At 38.5% G+C, this 25,745-nt stretch overlaps 1 protein-coding gene across 1 annotated transcript in view; it reads left to right on the top strand.

Moving 5' to 3' along the window:
• CYLD (CYLD lysine 63 deubiquitinase) overlaps positions 1-25,745 on the top strand; it is a 64,524-nt gene that overhangs the window by 22,239 nt on the left and 16,540 nt on the right. Inside the window, 7 exon segments of the mRNA XM_006154791.3 lie at positions 8,046-8,054; positions 11,102-11,200; positions 13,064-13,177; positions 21,053-21,426; positions 23,043-23,208; positions 23,738-23,879; positions 24,718-24,840. Coding sequence (XP_006154853.1) covers positions 8,046-8,054; positions 11,102-11,200; positions 13,064-13,177; positions 21,053-21,426; positions 23,043-23,208; positions 23,738-23,879; positions 24,718-24,840 — 1,027 coding nt within the window.

The following is a 25,745-nucleotide window of genomic DNA, read 5'->3' on the forward strand; positions in this document are numbered from 1 at the left end:
CTCTTGAAAAGAAAAGAAAAGAGAAAGAGCTGTCATTTGTCTTTCTGTTGTTAAGGAATTGAATATGACCTGACAGGGAATTTTTCTTTTATTTGTCTTACCATTTACAATTATATTTTATTTAAATATTAGTGTAGGGTTAAAATAATAAAAATTAGTTCTCTGACTTTCTCTGGAGTCACTCGTCAGGCACACTTTGATCTTCTAGATCAGTAGTTATCATTGTCATTTTCGCTGGCTCAGAGCAGTGAAGAGAAAGGAATGCTTTTTTTTTTTAAAGCTTGATTTTCATAAACCCTGAATAGGAGATAATTAAGAATGATACCAGCTTTGATAACATAATACATAAATTATGCTATTTGTCAACAAAATAAAGCTTGCAAACAGACTTTAAAAACTAAACTTGTTTAAATGAAAATTAATTTAGTTTATTTGAATAAATCTTCATCTATATTTCATGTCATCATCAACACTCTTTTCTTGAGGGGGAAAAAAGAGTCATAGTGTCTCCTTAAGTTCTTTAGTTTCTTTTTCTTTTCCAATTACCTCCATTTGTAGAACAAAATTAATATTTCCAGTATTTAAGGAAGATTTTTTTATTTTTTTGAACAATTGAACAGCTGCTGAAATTAGGAGAGAATTCTGCCAGTCAATTGCTTCTTACAGTTGGCTTCTGAAGGCTACCTTTAGACTGAAAGATGCAGGAATTGAATTAAACTTGTTATAAAATGTTTTCTCTCTTCATTTTTGTCTTAAATCGTTAACATGTAATTTGACATTATGTTCAGGTTTTTGGTGTTATCGTAATGAAGCTTATCATTTCATGTTGCCTCTGAATTATACATTTCTGCTTTTCTCGTTCAGTTGTGGGAGTTGAAAAATATAACACTATTTCTTTTTAAGACCATACAGTATATTCACTTACACAAAATTTTAAAAAGGAACCTAGTGAGACCTTGCCATCCTAACTTTGATCCCAACTACCTAATTTCATTTCGTAGTCTTCTTTATCAGAAAACAGCTGAGCAGTATGTGTGTTCAGTGTCTTAAGAAACTGCTCAGCTGTTTTCCAGAGTAACTACTATTTTACATTCTTACCAGCAATGCGCGAGTGGTTCAGTTTCTCCACATCCTCATCAGCATTTGATATTATCACTGTTTTTAATTTTAGCCATTCTGAGACCTTCTTATTGTGTATTGAGTTTTCGTGGGGGCTCGTGATGTCGAACAGCTTTTCCTCTGCCTTCTGCCATCTGTACATCTTCAGTGAAATGTCTTTCTCTTTTGCCCAGGTCCCAGTTGGATCATTTTCACTTTTACTGTGGAGTTTTAAGAATTCTTTAAATATTCTATATTTAGAATATTTGTTGGGCATGTGGCTTGCAAATATTTTCATCTATTCTGTAGCTTGTCTTTTCGTCCTCTTAATAGAATCTTTTATGGAACAAAAGGTTTTGATTTTAATGAAGCCCAGTTTATAAAATTTGCCTTTTATGGATTGTGCTTTTGGTATCAAGTCCAATAACTTTTGCCTTGCTCCAGTTATGGAGCCTGCACACACATGTGCCCAGTGTGATTTTTCAAGCTGCCGATCTGGGACTTGAACCGCAGTCAACCATGTGCGGAGTCCAGTGCTTTAACCACCATGCCACCTGCTTGCCTCTAATGCCATGATTTCTTAGGTCATGTAGTCCCTGATCTATCTTCTCTTCTTATCTTAAGTGTTATCTTAAGTGTTAAAAAATTATTTTTTTATTTATATACCCTTACATTTACTCGCTTAAAGTATACAGCTCAACAACATGAAATAATTTATAATGTTGTGCAACCATTACACCTATCTGGTTCCTGAACTTTTTCTTCATTTCTGATGGAGACCCTGTACCCATTAAGTAGTCATCCCTATTACCTCATCTTCCCAGCCCCTGGCAACTACTAATCTGTCCGTCTCTATGAATTTACCTATTCTGGACATTTAATATAAAAGGAAAAAATGTGTCCTGTTATGTCTTGCTTCTTTTATATAATCTTTCCAAAGTTCATTCTTTGATATAGCATTAGAGAGTATTCTAGTTTTTGTTTTTTTTTTAAAGGCTGAATAATATTTTGTTGGCTGAATGGATATACCATATTTTGTTTATCTGCTCATCGGTTGATGGACATTTGGATTCTTTCTAGTTTTTGACTATCATAAAAATGCTGCTATGGGGACCAGCAGTTGGTGTAATGTCTCTGTTGCTGGACTCCCATGTAGTTGACTGTGGTTCAAGTCCTAGACCCGGTGGCTTAAACTCACACCAGGCATGTATGTGTACATACCCAAGATCCCGAGAGGAGAATGGAGGAGAAGGGACTACAGTGTGGCCATTCCCCCTGGGGAATGATTTCTTGCTTTCTGTCCCTCTGTCTTTCTGTCTTTCTGGTGAGCACATGTGCCCTATAGCAAAAAACTCTCAAAAAAAGAAAATGCTGCTATGAACATTCATGTGCACATTTTCTGTGAACACATGTTTCCTATCCTCTTGGGTATATATAAGCCTAGGAGTAGAATAGCTTATTCATATGTAGCTCTATGTATAGTTATTGTGGAATTGCCAGGCTGTTTTCCATGAGTTTACCTTCCCATCAGCCTCTTTGCAACCATGTTCTCTTCTTTTTCTCACAAAACTTTCATAGTTTTACATTTAAGTCCATATTCCATTTTGAGTTAATTTTTTATAAGGTGTGAGATTTAATTTGAAGGTTATTTTTAAGCCTATTCGTGCCTTATTGCTTCAGCACATTTTATTGAAAAAACTGTTTTCCATTGAATTGCTTTTTTACTTTTGTCAAAAAGCAGTCAGGCATGTTTGTGAGGGTCACTTTCTTGGTTCTGTAGTCTCTTTGGCTGATCTGTATGTTCATCCCACTGCCTATACCAGAGAATCTTGATTCTGTAACTAAGTAGTAAGTCTCGCAATTGAGTAAACTGCTTTTTATTCAAAATTACTCTAGCTAGTCTAGATCTTTTGCCTCTCTATATACATTTAAAAATAATCTTGTATATATTAGTATAAAATCTTATTGAGATTTTGATAGGAATTGTATTAATAAGCCTGTATATAACTTTAGGGAGAGTTGATATCCTTTGGCTAGAGAGACCGGACTGGACTGTTGGGCTTTCTTTTATCTGTGCCCTTTGACTCTTCCAGATTACTGTTTTCTTCAGCTCTAAGTCTGGGGTATACAAACATGAGGCAAGAAATAAATTCAGGCAAATTCCCACCACGTCATTTCTTTCTTTCTTCCTTTCTTTCTTTCTTCCTTTCTTTCTTTCTTTCTTTCTTTCTTTCTTTCTTTCTTTCTTTCTTTCTTTCTTTCTTTCTTTCTTTCTTTCTTTCTTTCTTTCTTTTAAGGTTTTTGCCATTGGGTGTGTGTGCTTACTAAGAGGAGAGAGACAGTGAGAGGGAAAGTGTGAACTTACCCCCCAGGGAGATGGCCTTGCCACAATCCCTTCTCCTCCATTCTTCTCCTGGGATTTTGGGCATGCATGCACATGTGCCCAGTGTGATTTTTTTTTTTTTTGGAGAGGTTTTTGCTATAGTGCGCGTGCGCTCGCCAGACAGAGAGAGACATAGAGACAGAAAGCGAGAAACCACCCCTCCCCCCAGGGGGGATGGCCACACCACAATCCCTTCTCCATTCTCCTCTCGGAATCTTGGGCATGCACACACATGTGCCCGGCATGAGTTTTAAGCCACCAGGTCCGGGACGCGAACCGCGGTTGACTACGTGGGAGTCCAGCGACATAGCCATTATGCTAACTGCTGGTTCCCCCCTAGTGTGATTTTTCAAGCTGCTGATCTGGGACTTGAACCACAGTCAACCATGTATGGAGTCCAGTACTTTAACCACCATGCTACCTGCTTGCCTCTAATGCCATATGATTTCTTAGATCATGTAGTCCCTGATCTATCTTCTCTTCTTCCCCTCTCAGAATCTTCTACTATTCATGTTATGTATTATGTCCAGAGGTTTTAGTTGTATTAGCAGGAAGAATAGAGAAAAGTATTCCATCTTCTTAGAAGTGGAAGGTATCCCTTTCATTTAAGTTAACAATAGATATTAGAGACCATTTTGTATTAATGCATAAATTGCATGTTGTTATTTAAATTACTGGGTGTGGACAGTGGATACCTTTGGTCAAATTTCTTTTGCTCAATAGTGTCCTTGTTATGGTAAATCAATAGTTTAGTTCTTTTTCTTATTTAAATGTGCCAGAGGGCATGTGAACTCACTGGAGGGAAGAAGGGAGAGAGAGAGAGGACGAGAAAGAGAAGGGAGAGAGGAAGGAAGAGAGAGAGAGAGAGAAGGCATCCCCTATGGGGCGTGGTCCTGCCACAATCCATTCCCCTCCAAATCTCTATCCTTTGGGATTTGCATGCAAGCACACAAAGTGTTTCTCAAGCCCCCGGATATGGGATTTGAACCATGTCAAGGAGAATCCAACTGCCCTAACCACTAGGCCACAGGCTGGCCCAGTTAGTCCTTTTTTATTGTTGTATAGTATTAGATCATATGAATAAACTCCAATTTGTTTATGCATTCTTCTGAAGAATGGATTATTTCCAGCTTTTGGTTATCATACATAGGGCTTTTGGGTACATTTTTGTACCTGCTATTGGTGGAAATATCTTACTATCTCTTTTAGTATCTTTAGTCAGAGTTGCTTTAATCTCACAAAATCGCTGCATTTATTCCTTACCTTGTTTAACTATCACAAAGTTACCTTTTTCTGGGTTGGTGGTCTCTTAAAAATCCATGAAGTTAGAAGGCTTTGCTTCATGACCCAAGTGGTTGTGGATTATGCAAGTAGTTGTGACAGAGTAACAAGGAAAATTTGGTGCGTAATTCCTGGAGGGCAAGTTAGATGTAGTTTCTGACTCAAACTGCATAGCACTGTCAGAACATCCTGCTGCTCAAGGCTGATACTGGACCGCCTCGCAGACAGTCTTTGGCAGAAGGTAACCCACGCTTTCCAATTCCAGTGCCCTCCAGCTCACTTTCTTACCCTTTGGAGGCCTCCCCTAGCATCACCAGCACCTATCCATTTGGTGCTAGCAGCCAAATAAAGGGAAGACCATTTGTTACATGTTATAATGGCTACTAACTGCATAATGTGGGTGTATACACACACACACACACACACACACACACACACACACACAAACATATAATCTATAAATCTATCTATCTATTTTATGGTGAATATTTTTTTTAAATGGAGTTATATACAGTTGATTACATTTAACAGTGGGAATTATTTTTCTTTAGTCACTTTCTACACTATTATATAATTTGGGCACTTTTCCCAGTGACCAAGAAGATTCTCACTCCACAGTAGATAGTTGAATGGTTACATCATAAAAGTATTAGTAAATAGCTTTTCTTCTTTTTTTTTTTTTTTTTTTTAAGGGAGTTTTTTTTTTAGGACCGGGAAAGTGTGAACTTACCCCCAGGGAGATGGCCTTGCCACAATCCCTTCTCCTCCATTCTTCTCCTGGGATTTTGGGCATGCATGCACATGTGCCCAGTGTGATTTTTTTTTTTTTTGGAGAGGTTTTTGCTATAGTGCGCGTGCGCTCGCCAGACAGAGAGAGACATAGAGACAGAAAGCGAGAAACCACCCCTCCCCCCAGGGGGGATGGCCACACCACAATCCCTTCTCCATTCTCCTCTCGGAATCTTGGGCATGCACACACACGCGCCCGGCATGAGTTTTAAGCCACCAGGTCCGGGACGCAAACCGCGGTTGACTACGTGGGAGTCCAGCGACATAGCCATTATGCTAACTGCTGGTTCCCCCCTAGTGTGATTTTTCAAGCTGCTGATCTGGGACTTGAACCACAGTCAACCATGTATGGAGTCCAGTACTTTAACCACCATGCTACCTGCTTGCCTCTAATGCCATATGATTTCTTAGATCATGTAGTCCCTGATCTATCTTCTCTTCTTCCCCTCTCAGAATCTTCTACTATTCATGTTATGTATTATGTCCAGAGGTTTTAGTTGTATTAGCAGGAAGAATAGAGAAAAGTATTCCATCTTCTTAGAAGTGGAAGGTATCCCTTTCATTTAAGTTAACAATAGATATTAGAGACCATTTTGTATTAATGCATAAATTGCATGTTGTTATTTAAATTACTGGGTGTGGACAGTGGATACCTTTGGTCAAATTTCTTTTGCTCAATAGTGTCCTTGTTATGGTAAATCAATAGTTTAGTTCTTTTTCTTATTTAAATGTGCCAGAGGGCATGTGAACTCACTGGAGGGAAGAAGGGAGAGAGAGAGAGGACGAGAAAGAGAAGGGAGAGAGGAAGGAAGAGAGAGAGAGAGAGAAGGCATCCCCTATGGGGCGTGGTCCTGCCACAATCCATTCCCCTCCAAATCTCTATCCTTTGGGATTTGCATGCAAGCACACAAAGTGTTTCTCAAGCCCCCGGATATGGGATTTGAACCATGTCAAGGAGAATCCAACTGCCCTAACCACTAGGCCACAGGCTGGCCCAGTTAGTCCTTTTTTATTGTTGTATAGTATTAGATCATATGAATAAACTCCAATTTGTTTATGCATTCTTCTGAAGAATGGATTATTTCCAGCTTTTGGTTATCATACATAGGGCTTTTGGGTACATTTTTGTACCTGCTATTGGTGGAAATATCTTACTATCTCTTTTAGTATCTTTAGTCAGAGTTGCTTTAATCTCACAAAATCGCTGCATTTATTCCTTACCTTGTTTAACTATCACAAAGTTACCTTTTTCTGGGTTGGTGGTCTCTTAAAAATCCATGAAGTTAGAAGGCTTTGCTTCATGACCCAAGTGGTTGTGGATTATGCAAGTAGTTGTGACAGAGTAACAAGGAAAATTTGGTGCGTAATTCCTGGAGGGCAAGTTAGATGTAGTTTCTGACTCAAACTGCATAGCACTGTCAGAACATCCTGCTGCTCAAGGCTGATACTGGACCGCCTCGCAGACAGTCTTTGGCAGAAGGTAACCCACGCTTTCCAATTCCAGTGCCCTCCAGCTCACTTTCTTACCCTTTGGAGGCCTCCCCTAGCATCACCAGCACCTATCCATTTGGTGCTAGCAGCCAAATAAAGGGAAGACCATTTGTTACATGTTATAATGGCTACTAACTGCATAATGTGGGTGTATACACACACACACACACACACACACACACACACACACACACACACAAACATATAATCTATAAATCTATCTATCTATTTTATGGTGAATATTTTTTTTAAATGGAGTTATATACAGTTGATTACATTTAACAGTGGGAATTATTTTTCTTTAGTCACTTTCTACACTATTATATAATTTGGGCACTTTTCCCAGTGACCAAGAAGATTCTCACTCCACAGTAGATAGTTGAATGGTTACATCATAAAAGTATTAGTAAATAGCTTTTCTTCTTTTTTTTTTTTTTTTTAAGAGAGATTTTTGTTATAGGACGCATGTGCTTGCTGGAGAGACAGAAAGTGAGAAATCTTCCCACCCCTCCCCCGTGAGTATGGCCATTCCACAATCCCTTCTCTTCCATTCCATTCTTCTCTTGGGATTTTGGGCATGGATGCACATGTGCCCAGCGTGAGTTTTAAGCCGCCAGGTCTGGGACTTGAACTGCAGTCAACTATGTGGGAGTCCAGTGACATAACTATTACTCCATCTCCTGGTCCCCAGTAAATAGCTTTTCTTTTATTATGCCTGTTAACTTGCACCATGGTTAATCAACTTAATTTTTTAATTAAAATTACATTCTAACACTTTGTTTGACCATATTCTGGATGTTTAATATACACCTCAATATTAGTTCTCTCTTCCTCCAATGATGGAAAAAAAGTTACCAAGCATCATTTTCACATAATTAATTCAGTATAATTTTATTTTTAAATGTTTTTTTCTTGTGTTTAGACTATAAACATTTTCCTATCTCTTTTCTTTCTGTCCTCAAAAATCTACTGTGGCTGATGTCGTTTTGCTGATACAAAACAGCTTTATCAGGTAGGACTCCTAAGTGTCATGTTGGACTCTGCCAATGTGCTGTTGAATGTTTCAAGGAAAAACTTTCCACACTGACTTCTCTTCCTTTGCTTGATCAGTATTTATGAGTGTCTTAGTAACATTACTAGGCTTGAAGGTTTAGAGTGGTCTTTGTATCAACAAGTTTGTCAAATTTCTTACACCTTTATTTCAAAAAGAAGTTATGAATGTTTTCTTCAAAAATGTATGTCTTTGGCTTTCTACATTTTAAATTTGTGTTTAATTCTCTGTCTTCCCTGTTTATAGGTATATTTTGTTTTGAAATCTTTGTAATTTTTAGCATATATATATATATATATATATACACACACACATATATGTATATATATTTAAATATTTATATATATTCTGATATATATTCTTAACCAGTATATTCAAAATCATGGTATGTGTTCCTAACCAGACTTTTTTGAAACTGTTTTATGAAATGTATCAATATGAGATGCTAAGTAGAGTGACACAAAAGATATTACTGTTTTTTTAAGTTTATTTCTTCCATGAATGAAAGAGACAGAGAGTGAGTGCAAGAGAAAGAGGAAAAAAAATAAAGAGAGAGAGAGAGAGAGAGAGAGAGAGAATGCATGTGTGAGAGCAAGAGAAGGGACCCAGCAGGGTCTTGACCCTGCAGTCCACCCCCGGCTTCAGCCAGCCCAGGATCCTGGGCACTACGTGCTGAGCACATAGAGGGACATCTTCAGACGTGAACCTGAAACCTCCCTATGTGCCACTATCCAGCCTCCACAAAAAACTCTTATTAAATAAGTTTACTATATCCCTCTTTGAGAGATTCACAATACACATTAGTATATTAAAGGTGAGGGTTTGTGGGGTCAGGCCATGACCTAGTAGTTATGAGAGCTGGATCCCCATGGCCTACCATGAGTCAAATCCCAGCCCTAGTCACTTGAAAAACACACTGGGTGAATGTGTGTGTGTGCCCACAACACTTAACAGAAAGAGAAATGGAGGAGAGGGACCAGCAAGTAGCATGGTGGTTAAGGCACTGGAGTCCCACATGGCAGACTGAGGTTTGTGTCCCAGATCTGACAGTTTGCTTTCTCGCTCCCCTCATCCCTTCACTTTCTCTCTCTGATGGGTTCATGTGCCCTATAGAAAATTAAAATAAACAAGTAAATGAATAAATAAAATAAATAATTCTTAAATTAAAAACAGTGCAAGAGAAGGGATTGTGATGTGACCATGCCCTGTTGGTGATGTTTCCTTTCTCCCTCTGTTTGTTTCTTTCTGGTTAGTACACGTATACTCTAGCAATTTTTAAAAAGTTTAAAAGTTAAGATTGTTTCCCTTTCCCTTGAGATCTCCTCTTATGTTGTAGAGAAATCTTTATCTCAGATCTTCTAGAAATATTTGAGTGTGGAATATTTTATAATATGTTCTGGACATACTGGCTTGGCAAATACTGCAAAAATTATGGGAAAAATTTTCTTTGTAGTATTTTAAAACAACAAATAAAATTGACTACAAATAATTAAATTTTCAAGGGGTTAGAGTGTTTGGCTGAATTGTATCATGGGTGTATATTTTCTTGTAGGTTGATACAAAAGCAATTGCAGTTTTGGACCTAGAATTTTAAATTATTATGCCTAGGCTCAAATACATCTTTATTAATCAAAGTAGAAACCATTATAATCAACGCATTTTTTCCAATGAGAAATAAGTTTGTTTATTCCTGTGGTATAAAAATCCGTACTTCAGGATTCTACAAACTCTTGGAAAGCATCTTCTGCATCCTGCTATTTGTGGAAGTGTTTTCCCTGCAAAAAAGTTGTTGAGATGCTTTAAGAAGTGGTAGTTGGTTGCTGAGAGGTCAGGCAAATATGGCGGATGAGGCAAAACTTTATAGCCCAATTTGTTCAACTTTTGAAGTGTTGGTTTTACAATATGCTGTCAGGAGTTATTACGGAGGTGAATCGGGCCCTTTCTGTTGACCAATGCTGGCTGCGGGTGTTGTGATTTTCAGTCCATCTCATTGATTTGCTGAGCATGCTTCTCAGATGGAATGGCTTCACCAGAATTCAGAAAGCTATAGTAGATTATTTTCATGCAAATTTGGCTTTGAGAAGTGCTTTTAAGCCTCTTTCAGTCCTACCACTGAGATGGTTATTGCCAGTTGTATAAAATCCACTTTTTGTGGCACATCGCAGTCAGATTGAGAAATGGCTTGTTGTGTAGAATAACAGATGACGCTTCAAAATGATGGCTTTTTTTTTTTTGATTTTTGGTTAGCTCATGAGGCACTCACTTATTGAGCTTTTTCACCTTTTTAATTTGTTCCAAATGCTGAATGACTGTAGAATGGTTAAGATTGAGTTCTTCAGCAACTGCTCATATAGTTGAGGAGGATCAGCTTTGAGGACTGATCCCAACTGTGGTCAATTTTTGTTGGCTGACCATTCTGCTTCTCATCTTCAAGGCTCTCGTCTCTTCCCTCAAACTTCTTGAACCACCATTGCACTGAACGTTTGTTTGCAGTTCTGAGCCAATGTGTTGTTGATATTGGGAGATGTCTCCATTGCTTTACGCCCCATTTTGGGCTCTGATAAGAAAATCACTTGAAGTTGCTTTTTAAAAGTCTAACATCATTTCCATAGTCTAAAATAAATATAGAATAAACAGTAAGTAATAAGTCATTTGCCAAAAAAAAGGGGAGGGGGAGAAATGTGCAATAAAATGATGTGTACCATCACATTTTTAAAAACTGTATCCAGTGTCTGGCTGCAAATTTCAGCAGTGAAATACCACAACAGTTACTTTTGCACCAACCTAATAGAATGCTGAAGTACCCCACTATTGTTCCCCCCACCCCCATGGTGTTATCTCTTTCAGTACTTTTGATCTTTAAAAAGAATTTATGTAACTATAAAAAGTCAGCTTTTTTTGGTGGAGAGAGGGGTGTTCTTTTTGTTTGTTTTTGTCATCATTTGCATAATTATTTCTTTTCTGTAAGAACTTGCTTTTATCTTTAAAAAACATGTTTACTGTTTCAGATAGCGTGACACAGGAAAGGAGACCTCCCAAACTCGCCTTTATGTCAAGAGGTGTTGGGGACAAAGGTTCATCAAGTCATAATAAACCAAAGGCTACAGGTATGGGCTAACAGAATTACAATCCTTAGTCATTTACATGATATCTGATTTGCAGAAATGGTAAAAACGGTTACAGGCTGTGATTCCTTAACATTTATGCAGACTTTCTTCTTTCAAACATTTTTAGTTAGTCTAAAAATTTTATGTAGATGCTGTTGTTTTAGCCAAGAGTTCCCAACCTTTTTTATCTGATACAAGTTTCTCTGAGGATCTTTTTCCCTGAGCCCTTCCCTCATGTCTTTTGCTGTTCTATAATTAGCTGTTTTTTGGACCTCTCTACTTGTGACATTTATATATAAACTCGAGAGTTGCAATTATAATAGAATAATTATGGATGCTGTTATGTTATGTAGGATAAAGTATATTAGAGATTAGTTAGGTGGATTTTGCTAATTAGACGTGATACAAATTGAATTTCAAACTGCTAAGCAAAAATTGTTATCTTTTCCAGAAGCTTCTTTACAAAAAAAGAGTTCCCAGCTCTTTTTTTGTTAGTTTCCACATACTTCATATATTTGTAGGGTGGTAGTTACACAAGCCAAACAACTCATTTAAGAAGCTGGAAGAGTGAACTCAGATGTGGGTTAGAAGAATATTTTCACCTGAGTTTTCTAGTGGACAATTCAATTTCAGCTTGTTTAAAAGGAAATTGTACTTTAAGAAATATTTTATGTCACATTGGGCCCTGGGTAACTTAGAATTAATTGCGGGGTATGTAGGGAATAGTAGTTTTTATGCTAACATAGATCTACATAGGAATAGCTCATACTTGCTACTCTTAAATATATGTAGCCTAAAGATGTTCTTCAGACAGGTTCTTAAGACAGTATTGTAGTAGTATTGTAGTAGATTTTAGTTTATAGTATGAAGTATAGAGCTACCAGCTTTAAATCGGAAAACAAACAACAAAACGATTTTATTTAAGTTCTAGAGCCTTCACTGCTTGCTTTCTACCGTGACTGTCCTCATAGCTAATTTTGAGGCAGGGTAGTGTCTTGAAATGTTTGTGACATAGCCACGCTTTTTCGTATGTCTAGTAAATCCAGTAGCAAGAAATCACTTTTTCAAAGATATGAGGGAATTATGCAAGGAATTGGATAACCAATAATTCCAAAATGTTTAAACCTTACATCTTTTCAAACTTAGAGTATGCGTTGATTATGTACAACATTTGAACAATACCTTCTTCTGAAAATAATTGTTTGAAAATAATAGATTAAATTTGTGAACCAGTGTGTTCAACAGATGAAACTGAAGAATAATCGTTTTGACATTTGGAAATAAGTTATAGTTCATGGAATGATTTCTTTCTTTCTTTTTGAGAGATTTTTTGCTATAGTATGCGTTTACTTACCAAAGAGACAGAGAGATAGAAAGTGAGAAATCACCCCCCAAGGTGGATGGCCATGCCACAGTCCCTTCTTCTCCATTCTCCTCTCGGGATACTGGCCATGCATGTACATGTACCCAGCGTGAGTTTCAAGCTGTTGGGTCCGGGACTCGAACCACGGTTGACCATGTAGGGGTCCAGCATTTTAACCACTACACCGTCTGCTGGTCCCATGGAATGATTTGTTAAAGAAATTTGTTTAAAAACAAGAAAAAGAGCTGGTTTTAACTTATTTCTATTCTTGCCTCTGTTGGCTCTTGGGCTGAAGAATCTTTTTAACATTGCCAAAATGGTTACCAAATTTTTAAAAGCTGAAGACAATAATAAGATATATTATGTTTGTATACATTTGTTGGTTGTGTGAACAGTTGACACTATGAGTGATTATTTCTCTTTTTAAAAAGATCTTTCATACCATATTGACTTCATTTTTTTAAAGGAATTTTTAAAATTATTATCATTTTATTTCTTAGGTTCTACCTCAGACCCTGGAAATAGAAACAGATCTGAATTATTTTATAACTTAAATGGGTCTTCTGTTGACTCACAACAATCCAAGTCAAAAAATACATGGTACATTGATGAAGGTAATCTACAATTTTAGTATTGCTTATAATGACCCTTTCCTTTTAACTCAGAGAAAAAATGGATCTTTCTTAATAATTGTAGTTTTGAAAAATGAATGAATAGACCATTCTTTATTAATATTGCTGTATTGAAATATTATGCACAGTTTGAACTGCACTGCTCTTAAAATTAATAAGACATTTAAAAATGTATTAGCAGCTTGTTCTTTTAACTAGTCCATTTATGGTATCCCTCTAAGATCAATTAAATCATTTAAAAACTTTTCTTTGTGGGCCCTTTTTGTTAGAGCGATCTCTATAATATGTTAAGGCTTCCCTGGTTGAGGACTGTGGAAGAATTCACAAACTTAGAGAGAAAAGGATAGAAAACAATATATTCACTTTTCAAAGGGAGGAAAGGGACTGGATGCAGAGTTGCATCAGCCTGGAAGGGTGGGGGCAAGAAGCTTTAATTGGGATGTAAAGAAAGGGGGTCTATGATTTTAGATAATTAGAGTGGTCCTTAGACAGGATGCCTCTTAATCTTTCACAGTCACTGGACTAGTTTATCATATCTCTTGTTGTCATATCTGACCACATGACCTGCCATATATTTGGAGGTTTGTTTTAATGTCCACAAGAGATGAGTTTCCATCTCTATATCTGTAGGTAGAAACTTAGAAAAACAAAAGTCAGCCATCTGTGGTGAGGTCATGGGGGAGGGAGGGACCACCTAGCTCAGGAAAGGAAAAGGGAGGAAGAGGAGAAAGAATGTTTGAAGCATCTGGGAATTTTAATGAACCTCCCCACTAAGGCTTCAGTGTAACACTGAATCAACCCAGTGCCAGGAAGACATTGAGTTAACCTTTCCAGTGCCTTAAGGTGCTTGTGAGACAACCATTTCACTTGTTGACCTCTTTAAAGTACTCCTTTTTTCAGACTCTGTCTTGCCTTCATTCTGGGACATTATTTTCTTCTGTTCAACAAGTATTTATTGAGTGCTTACTAGCGCCAGGCATCCTACTAGGCACCGAGGTTACCATGGTGAGAAAAAATAGACATGATGCTTGCCCTTTTTGAGTTCACAGTCAGGTTGGTAAGATAGAAATTAATCAGATACCAGGAACAGATGTAGAATTGCAGGGTGGTGAGTGTGATGAAGGGACGTGATGCTGCGAGTGTATGCTAAAAAGGACTTTTACTTAGGAGCTCAGAGTTGTTTCTCTGCCGAGGTAACTTATTGCTTAGGTTTACCAGTGGAGTGATAGATGACAAAGTAAAAGAAAGCAGAGTCTTTTAGGCATGTGGACTAGCACACGTAAAGGCCTTGTACAGTAATGGAGGCGGTGTTTGTCAAGGACTAGAACAAGGAGAGAGGCATAACATTTTATGAGAGAGAATGAAAAAGTAAACAGGGTCAGGCCATGTGATGCTTGGTGTGCCTCTTAGTCAGAGGAAATGGGGAGCCACTGAAGGATTTTCAGCAAAGGGTGGCATGATCAAGCTTGCCTTCTAGAAAGATCGTCCTTGCTATAGTGGGTTGAAGCAGCGACTGGGTTAGTGCGGACCTCATTGTAGGCTGTTGCAGGGCCTGGTCATCAATTGCAGTAGCTAGGATTAGACTTGGGGAAGAGATGAAGAGAAGTGGATGAATGTAAGGGGCGGTGAGGAAGTGAATTGACAGGGCTTACAGAAAGTGAGAGTTGAGAAGAAAGAGATCTCCTGGCTTTCTGGCTTACAATTCTAGATGGTGGTAGAGAAAGGTGATGAATTTGATTTTTGAATATGTTGGCTTGAAATATTTCTTTTTAAAGTTCCTCTAAGAGATAATTTGTCAAATAGGCAGTTGGATATACAAGTCTGGGGCTTAAAAGAGCGATAAGAACTGGAGAAATACATTTGCAGGTTGGCTTTATGTATGTGGTGATTGAAGTCCTACGAATAGTGCATTGACTCTTGAACAATTCAGGGGTTAGAGACACTGATCCTCACACTGTCAAAAATTCCACTTAACTATTATTTTTGTAGACATGGTCTTGCTGTATCAATACCCTCTTTCCTCAGCCTCATGAATGGTTGAAACTACAGGTGCACCACCATACCCAGCTCTTATGGTGGGCTGGGACTCAAACCAGGGCCCCCACATGGCCTCAGACTACAGAGTAGCAGTGTCATTGAGCATGTGGTACCATGGCTGGGTCCATGTATACCTTCTGACTCCCCTAAAACTTAATTAATATCCTACTGTTGACTATCAGCCTTACTTATAACATAAATAGTTGACTAACACATATTTTGTATATATATTTTATTCTGTATTCTCACTAGGGAAAAGAAAATATTAAGAAAATTACAAGGAAAAGAAAATACATTGCTATATATTACTATACTGTATTTTACATTATTGAAAAAAATCCACTTTTAGGTGCACTTGCATATAGTTCAAACCCTGTTTGAGAGTCATTTGTACTACTTAAGGAGAGAGTGGGGATGGAGGGTATTCATTAAGTCTGAACCTTGAAGAACTTAATGGCTGGGGTGGGAGGAAGATAAGTTGTCAAAGGAGACAAAAAAGAAGTGACCAGAGGGATGTGGGGAAAACCAAGAGACAGTAGTTTGCCAAGAGGCAAGTGGATAGCAATATTGAATGCTCTTGAGAGGGCAGATGAGATGAACACACACAGTCACAGGATTTAGTGGCCTGGAAGTCATTGATGACCTTATGGAACTTTGTTTTTGTGGAAGACATTTGTCGGAGGCCAGGTTGGAGGGTGTGTGTGTGGGGGGGCGTGGAGCAAGGAAATGGAGCTAGGAGTCCAGCCACCTAAGAGGGGAGATGGGGCTTCCTTCTCAATATTTACATCCACTTGTCACCAGGTACTCTGGATGGCTTCTTTCTGGATGTCACTAGATCTTTCCCTGCTTTTTTATTTCTGCATCTATTGCGTTTGTTCATAGCCTTTTTTTTTTCCCATCTGGATTAATATGTGACCTTCTTCCTGGTTTTCCTGCCTCGGTCTTGTTCCTTTTCAATGTATTCTGAATGGTAATACCATCATCGTATCACCATCACCATCATCATCATCATTGATTGCTGCAGTTGACATTTCCTGAGCCATTACTGCATGCCATACATAATGCTAAGCTTTTTATACACATTATTTTATTTTATACTCTTAGTAGCTTTCTGAGGTGTAGGTAATTCTATAAATGTTTTTATTACAGTGGCTAAATGGCTTGCCCAAAGTCATACCACTGTAATAGCGGAGGCAGTATTTCAACCCACGTCTCTTTGTCATCAGCACTTACACTTGTAATCACTATGCTGTGTTTCTCTTCATATTCTAAGTCATTTTTTTCTGAAGATGTAGCTGTTCATGTTTCTCTTTTGATTCATACCTATTAAAGTTTTCTAGCCCTTGATGATAAAAATCCAGATTCCTTACTTGGCATGTGGGCCTCTTTGTGGTATGGCTCTTACTCACCTGTCATTGCCTCTGCACCCCCTGCTCTAGCGTCCTGGATTGAGGCCATCCTTGGGGTGTCCATGACTTTTCTTTTTCTGTGCATGTGACTCTTGCTGCCTGGAAATCTTTTTCTTTTGTTCCTCCTACTTCATGATCTGGTTTACTTCCATTCATCTCTTAACTCTCAGCTTATTAGTTTATCCAAAAAGCCTTTCCTTTCCTTTTCCACTTCTCCGAGGATAGGTTAGTGTCATCAGACTATATTGTTTACTTGCTTGTCTCCGTTGTCAGACTGTGTTTCTAGTGTCAGGATTGGGCTTGGCATACAGAGGATTTACTACTTGTGTGCAAACTGAATGAAAATAAGAATCTAAGAGAACTGTAGAACTGTGTAATGCCTTTTATCATATGGATTCAGTTATAGGCCGAAATACAATGCAGCAGTAACAATCTGCTCTTACATAACATGGGTGAGATAGTCGGATGGGAAATGACCTGACTGAACGATCTTTGATTTTTGTCTTCTCCATGCCTTTATCCCTACCCTGGTTAGGGTATCTTAATTTTTTGGAGAGGTTTTTGCTACAGGGCGCATGTGCTCGCCAGAAAGATAGAGAGACAGAGAGACAGAAAGTGAGAAATCACCCCCCCCGGGGGGATGGCCATGCTGCAATCCCTTCTCCTCAATTCTCCTCTTGGGATTGTGCACACATGCACACATGCCCAGTATGAGTTTAAGCCACCAGGTCTGGGACTCGAACTGCGATCAACTACATGCGAGTCCAGTGGCATAGCCATTACACTAACTGCCGGTCCCTAGTTAGGGTATCTTGAATGCCCGTGTAGTCACTACTTATTTTAAGAAAAAGACCAATATTGCCATTGAAATTCCACGGTGCCTCTTCCTAGACCCATTCTTTAACTCTCTTCTCAGCAACCATTATCTTCAGTTTAATGTTTCAGAATTCCCTTGGTTTCATTATATTTTATCATATAGGTTCATATATCTAAACAACCTACTGCTTTTTATGTTTTTTAAAAAAATATTTATTTCTTCCATGAGAAAGTGACAAAGACAGAGAGGCCCTCCTAACAGGGTTTTCACACTATGATCCAACTCTAGTCTTAGCTGACCTGGATCATGGGCATGCCATGTGCACTTAACATGGTTAGAGAGGTCCCAGGACTTGAAACCATGACTTTCCTGTGTGCATCCATTTGCGTTACCATTGTGCCACTACCTGGCCACCTTCATGCTTTTGAACTCTGTATACAAAGAATCAGATTATATGTATTGTTACATAATTTCCCCCCTCAACATCAACATTATATTAAAATGTATCTAAGTTACACTACGTGATTGTAATTTATTCATTTTCATTGCTGTCTGGGTATCCCTGGTATGAATATACCACAATTTAATCATCCATTTGACCATTCACGGACATTTTGAATTGATTTTATTTTCATGCTGTTATTAGCAACTCTGTTATTAACATTCATGCACATGTCTAGGTATATAATTAGGGTGGTATTACTGGGTCACAGGGTTTCTCAAAGTAGTTATACCAATTTACCTACTTCATCTGTTTGGACTGCTAACATAGGCCCATAGACTGAGTGGCTTATAAACAACAAACGTAACAGCTTTGGAGCCTGTGAAGTCCAAGATCAAGGTACCTGCAGATTCAATGCAGGACAAGGCCTGCTTGCTGATTCACAGACGGCCATCTTTTTTTTTTTTTTTTTTTTTTTTTTTTTAGTTGTTAGAGAACATGTGCACTTGCTCATGAGAGACAGAAAAATAGGGAAGGAAAGTGAGGAAGCACCCCCATTGGGGGTAGTCACATCACAATCCCGTCTCCTTCACGTCTCCTTTCGGTGTTTTGGGTACACACACACGTGCACCTGGTATGTTTTTCAAGACACCAGGTCCAGGACTTAAACCGTGCAGCTGGCCATTTGGGGTCCAGCTGTCTTACCCTCCATTCCACCGGCTGAGCCTGTAGATGATGGCCCTTTTTTGCTGTGTCCTTACATGGTAGAAGGAACAAGGGTGTTCTCTGGGGGTCCTTTTGTGAGAGCATGACTCTGATTCATGAAGGTTCTGCCTTCATAATCTAATCACTTTCCAGAGGCCTCATCTCCAAATAACCCTCACTTTGAAAATTAGGTTTCAGTGTATAAATGTAGGGGGGCAAAGAGATGCGGTCTGTACAGCACACTGTCATCTCAGAGTGTGCGGACATCAAATGCTCCTCACCCTTATCAACAGTTGGTATTCTAAGATTTCCAGCTACTGAAATATCTCATCTCGGTTTTGGCTTTCATTTATCTATCTGCTTGCGAGGGCAAGAATCTTATTATTTTGTTGGTGATTTGAATTTCTTCTATGAATTTCCTTCTCATGTCATCTTTTTTTCCCCCAAGTTTTCTTTATGTTGTTTTCTTAATGATTTATAAACCTGTCTTGTGTTCTAATTGTTTGTCAGCTATATGTATAATTACAAATGTTTCCTCCTTGCTAATCACTCAAGTTTTCACTCTGTGATGCCTTGTAATGAAAGAAAAGTTCTTAATTTTAATGTAATCATTTGTCAGCCTTTTTTCCTTTATGAGTTATCAATATGCTTAAGAATTTTCTCTCTATCCTGAAGTCCTAAAGAATATTTTTCAATTGTGTCTTCTTTTTTTTAAAAAAGAATTATTTATTTAATTTTATTTATTCATTCATTTATTTTAATTTAATCAGAGAGAGAGAGGGAGAGAGGGAGGGAGAGAGAGATAGAGAGAGAGCGAGAAAGCAAGCCACCAGGTCCAGGACTTGAACCATCATGGTTGGCCATGTAGGAGTGTCTAGCGCCCTAACCACCACACCACCTGCTGGTCCCTTCAATATGGTCTTTTAAAAGTTTATAATTTTTAAACTTGTTGGGACTGAAATTATTGTATAGAGTATAAGTAGGATTACAGTTTAATTTTTTTTTAAGAATTATTTAATTTAATTAATTTATTTTTCAATTTGACCAGAGAGGGATAGAGTGAGAGAGAGGGAAAGTGAGAAAGCAAGTCACCAGGTCTAGGACTTGAACCACAGTTGGCTTTGTAGGAGTCCAGCACCCTTAACTACCACACCACCTGCTGGACCCCCAGTTTAATTTTTTAAAAAACATATGGGTAACTGGTTACTTGAACACTTTTTTTTAAGAGAGATTTTTGCTATAGGATGCATATGCTTGTTGGAAAACCAGAGAGAGACAGAAAACTAGAAATCGTGCCCTGGGGGGGATGGCCATATCACAGTCCATTCTCCTCCATTCTCCTCCTGGGATTTTGGGCACGCATGCACACATGCCTGGTGTGAGTTTCAAGCCGTTGGGTCCAGGACTTGAACTGTGGTCAACTATGTGGGAGTGCAGTGACGTAACTCTTACTCCATCTGCTGGTCCCTGTCTGAACACTATTAAGAGGTTCATTCTGTCCCCAGTGCCTGCCTCGTCAGTTGTATTAGTCATTTCAAGAAAACTTTGGTGGTAGTTTTATTTAATGTATATTTGCTTTCTCTTAAATTAATTTTTGGTTTTGTGTTTATTCTGGTGTTGAGTCTCTTTATCATATGTTTGTTTGCTCTTTCATTAATTTCTGTCCTTTTTATTTTTGCTTACTATTTATTTAATAGTAAGTTATTCTGTTATTCTCACTTCATAAGTTCTATGTTGAGTTAATATATACCTACCTTTTTCTTTATTCTGAAATCAACTATTAGTCTATAATTTTTTAATGAATTATTTTTAAATTTAAATTCATTTTTTTATTCATTTAATTTTAATTTGACCAGAGAGGGACAGAGAGAGAGAGAGAGAGTGTGTGAGAATGCAAGCCACCAGGTCCAGGACTCAAACTGAGGTTGACCATGTGGGAGTCCAGCGCCCTTAACCACCACGCCATGCCGGCCACCATGCCAGCTCCTATGCATTTTTTAAATAATTCACACAAGTATTATTCTTTCTTTCTTTTTCTATTTTCTTTCTCTTTCTGTCTCCTCTCTTTTTCTCTCTTTACTTTCTAAACTTACATTATTATTTCTCCTTTGACCCATTATTTATGTAGACATAGTTCTTTATTTCTTTTTATTTCGTACCAATTTCCAATATAGTTGTATTATGGACAAAGTATAACTTACATGATCCCAATCAACAATAGATTAATTTTCTTTGAACAATTGGGTGCCATTTACGAGGCAGAAAAATTTGGAGGTACAGAGAAGCAAGAATGCTATTTTCAGAGATACTAAGTTTTCAGGCCAGAATCCCAGCAGAGAGGTCAAGTAGGCAGTTGGACTATATCTGTACGTTCATTTTTGAGATGTAATGTTATATAATATTCCTGAGTAACTTCTCTAACCAAGAACACTTTTTCATAATTGTAGAAGACCCTGCGAAATCACTTACTGAGCTGTCTCCAGACTTTGGACATTCTTCATCACCACCGCAGCCTCCTTCCATGAACTCATTACCCACCGAGAACAGATTTCACTCTTTACCGTTCAGTCTGACCAAGATGCCCAACAGCAATGGGAGTATTGGCCACAGTCCACTTTCCCTGTCAGTTCAGTCTGTGATGGGCGAGCTGAACAATGCTCCTGTCCAGGAGAGCCCGCCCTTGGCCATGTCTTCTGGTAACTCGCATGGGCTAGAGGTGGGCTCGCTGGCTGAAGTTAAAGAGAATCCTCCTTTCTATGGGGTAATCCGTTGGATTGGTCAGCCACCAGGACTCAATGAAGTACTAGCCGGACTGGAACTGGTAATGTAATTTCATCTGAAAGTTGCGATTCGTTACTGTATGAGATTTTGTATTGATTTTTCCCATTATATCTTTTTTTTTTCAAACTCTTATTTTGTCAAAAAAGCCATCACTAGAGAAAAAGTTTATTACCATGTCACCTAACTTCCCTTTGCCGCCCATTAAGCTTTTAACCCTCTCATTCCTAATGTTAGTGGATCTATGTTCAAGGCGTGAAATTGGTTTTTAGGCTAATTTTATTTATTTTATTGCCAGAGGGTACTTGCACATGGCTAGAGAGCGAGAGAGAGAGAGAGGGAGAGAGAAAGCAGGCACCCTCTAATGCCCTAATGCCCTAATGGGGCCTGATCACACTGCAGTTCTTTTTCCTCCATTTCTCCATCCCATCAGGATCCTGGGCTTGTGTGTGACATGTTTTTCAAGCTTTTGGGGCTGGGATTTGAACCATGGTTGACCATGTGGGATACCTTCCCTCTGCACAGGACTTAACCACTGTGCTAATGGGGCTGGCCTGAAGCTAATGTATTTAGGCTCCTTATATTAAACAAAATGCAATAATGAAAGCCAAATCTGTTATCGCCTTTTCTTTTTTCTTCCTCAGTGTCCTTCCCCTAATCAATTCTAATAGTTGTTTCATTGACTTTAAAAACGAATGAACATTTTAGAGACCTTTTGAAATCTTTGGTAGAGGGACAGATATATTACCTTTGGAGATTAGGAAGTTATGTTGTTTGACATTTCACAACCAGGAGAAGAAAATTTGAGTATATTTAGTTTTTATATCAATATGTATCTTGGTCACTTTACTTGTTTGTTTTCATGGTGGAGAATACTGTTTGGTGGGGGGAGGGGAGAGCTACTCAAATGCTCCCCCTATTTTATTTATTTATTTATAAAAATTTGCTATAGGGTGTGTGTGCTCACTGGAGACAGAGAGGGAGAAAGAGAGAGAGAGAGAGAGAGAGAAGGGGGGGGTGACTGATGCAAATTTTTTCTCTTGGGATTATGGGCATGAACACACGTGTCTGGCTTTTTTTTTTTTTTTTTTTTAGTTTTTACTTAGGATGTGTGTGCTTGCTAGAGTGAGAAGGTGGGTGGTGGGTGGAAGGAGTAAGAAAGCACCCCTAGGGGAGATGGCCACTCTGCCATTTCCCCTCCTCCAGTCTTCTTTTGAGATTCGAGATTCTGGATTTGCACACGCACATACCTGGCATGATTCTCAGCTGCCAGGTCTGAGACTTGAACTGTACTGTCCGCCATGTGGGAACCAGCTGCCTAAACCACTATGCCACCTGACTGGCTTCCTTCCCTCTGTTTTAGTACTTATGGAAATGGTCCAGAAAAATCAGTTGACCAGGGAAAGTTTGGAGCACATAATGTGGAAATAAATGCATTGAGGACTTTGTGCTGGATTGAAGAATGAATCTCTGATCTCATTAGCTATGTCCTGAAGCACTGATTACTTGACGACCTTTTTTTTTTTTTTTTAAATGAACTTCTCCGTACAGGTGTGAAGAGGGAATTCTGAGAAAAAGCAGACTAGAATCAAGTCTTAGAAACCTTAGTTCTTTCTATACTGTCTTAGCATAATACATATGGAAGCATTTCTTTTTCAGGAGGACGAATGTGCAGGCTGTACAGATGGAACCTTCAGGGGCACTCGCTATTTCACATGTGCCCTGAAGAAGGCGCTGTTTGTGAAACTGAAGAGCTGCAGGCCTGACTCTAGGTTCGCATCACTGCAGCCAGTTTCCAATCAGATCGAACGCTGCAACTCCTTAGGTATCAGGATGCCTTTCATTTTTTTACCAATCCAGAATGACCCTAGGTCTGATACACCATTATGCAACACCTGGCAGTGACCGTGCTTAAATACAGATATTCTTCTCGCCAGGGTTTGTCACACTTTTCAGTCAGTAAAAATTCTTTCTCGGTGTATAAGGAAGCTAGTTATACCAAGAGGGGACATTAAAAATAATGTTAGTCAGGAAGAGTGTTTGGGACTTGAAAAGTGACAAATGTGGGGTTTATTTTTCATTTCCCATTGATCACAGATGCTAACTGCCAGCAGTACAGAAGGTGGGAATTCAGATGTGGCCTTCTTTTTGGCCCTGACTTCCTGGAATCTCCGTGTATTGTTTAAATACGTCAGTAAGCATGTCTTACCAAGAAATCAGTATCAGTGTAAGAAGTAGCTTTACAGTTGAGAAACACATTTTGCATCAAAATGCCAAAATGTGTTTTAAAATGAAGAAATATATATGGACTACATGTTGTAATAGTTTAAAATAATTATCATTTATCTTTGCAGCATTTGGAGGCTACTTAAGTGAAGTAGTAGAAGAAAATACTCCACCAAAAATGGAAAAAGAAGGTTTAGAGATAATGATTGGAAAGAAGAAAGGAATCCAGGGTCATTACAATTCTTGTTACTTAGACTCGACTTTATTCTGGTAAGTTTAAAATGAATACAGAAGGCATAGTGCCACAGGGGCAAGAACATGTATGTGTATATGGGTGGGGGAGTGTGTGAGTGTGTGTGTGTGTGTGTGTGTGTGTGTGTGGTGTGTGTGTGTGTGTGTGTGTGTGAAAGAAACTGTCAGCTGCCTTTTAGAAACTGAGGGATTGATGATCAGGAAAGAAAGGGAGATTTGCTTTTCGTAGTATGCCCTTAGAAACTATTGAATGGTGTCTTATGTTCCTATAACTTAAAAAATTGATATAAAAATTAATGTCGTGACCTAGCTGTGGTGGTCCAGGCAGTGGGTTGCCGCTGTATGATGCTGAAGCCATGGGAAAAGGCCTTGTGTTTGGATTCCAGGTCAACCTGGGTATGTCTGGTGTGAATACACCTGTGACCCTGGATGTGGTGGGGTCGCAGCATGGAGAAACTGTCAGGGCACCTCTGTCTCTATGTCATTTATTCTCTAGCTTTGCTTTTTTCTTGTTCTGGTTTTTTTTTTTTTTTCTTACCTTTTTTTAGATGTTTGCCATGGGATATGTGTGCTCACCAGAGAGAGACAGAGACAGAGACAGAAGGAAACTGAGAAAACCAGCCCCCGGGGGGGGGGATGATCACACCACAATCCCTTGTCTTCCACTCTTCTCTTAGGATTTTGGGCATGCACACACACTCGCTTAGATCGAGCCGTCGAGTCTGGGACTTAAACTGTGGAGTTGTCCATGTTTTAACCACCTCTTGGCCTTCCTTTCTGTTTCTTTTAAAAATCTATTTCTTAGAAAACGATATGTTTACAGTATGAGAAAAAAAATACTCTTTTTATTTTGCAGTTTATTTGCTTTTAGTTCTGTTCTGGACACTGTGTTACTTAGACCCAAAGAAAAGAATGATGTAGAATATTATAGCGAGACCCAAGAGCTGCTGAGGACAGAGATTGTTAATCCTCTGAGAATGTAAGTAGATGATGATATCTAGTTGTTTGGCCTTTAGATGGTCTTCTGTTTGATGTTTCTGGTGCAGTAATTTATTCCTTGCTTTCATTAATAAGAAATAGGTGAAAATTAATTATCTTGTCAAAATAATGATTTTTTTTTTCACTTTTGGTTTTTGTACCTCCTTTACCTGTTTAATTTCTTCAATCTGGCCAAGGAGCTGAACATAGTATTTCAAATGATTTAAACTGTTTTGGTAGTTATACTAGAAATTGTATTAGCTTTAGAAAAACTGATAGGTAAGACTTGGGCTTCTCTTTAAACAGTTTAATCCAACACTGCCACTAACAGTAATCATGTTTATTAGTCAAATTGTACACTCTGGCTTCTTAAACTTAATTTTATCTGAAAGAAAAGGAACAGGGGATTTAAAAACTTAGAGAACAAATCATATTTAATACATATTAAAGTATTAAATATGTATTTTCATAGCACATTTCTTTGGTAAAGGAATACACTGGGTTGTCGGAAAAGTCATGACATAAAATATGTCAATATTCAGGCCTCCTTCTATCTCCCTTAAAAGGTCATCCTTTCATTTGTTAGTTTTGGAATTATAAATATGTCATTTGTTTGCTTCAGGAAGCAAATTGTAGTGGTACAGGCCAAGTGACAGGAGTCATCTAGTTCAGGCCTTTTTTCTTATTTTGCTGTAAGACACGTGTGCTCACTAGAGAGAGAAAGAGAGAAGGAGGCGTGGAGGGGAGTGAGAACCCCCCCCAGGAGAATGACCACACCGCATTCCCTTCTCCTCTATTCTCCTCTTGGAGTTTCGGACACATACGCACACATGATTTTCAAGCCACCAGATCTGGGGCTTTGAACCCTGGAGTAGAACAGGTGAGATCCAACTGCTTTAATCTCCA

The sequence above is a fragment of the Tupaia chinensis genome, unplaced genomic scaffold (genome assembly GCF_000334495.1).
Source record: "Tupaia chinensis unplaced genomic scaffold, TupChi_1.0 Scaffold000422_1, whole genome shotgun sequence".
NCBI lineage: Eukaryota > Metazoa > Chordata > Mammalia > Scandentia > Tupaiidae > Tupaia > Tupaia belangeri.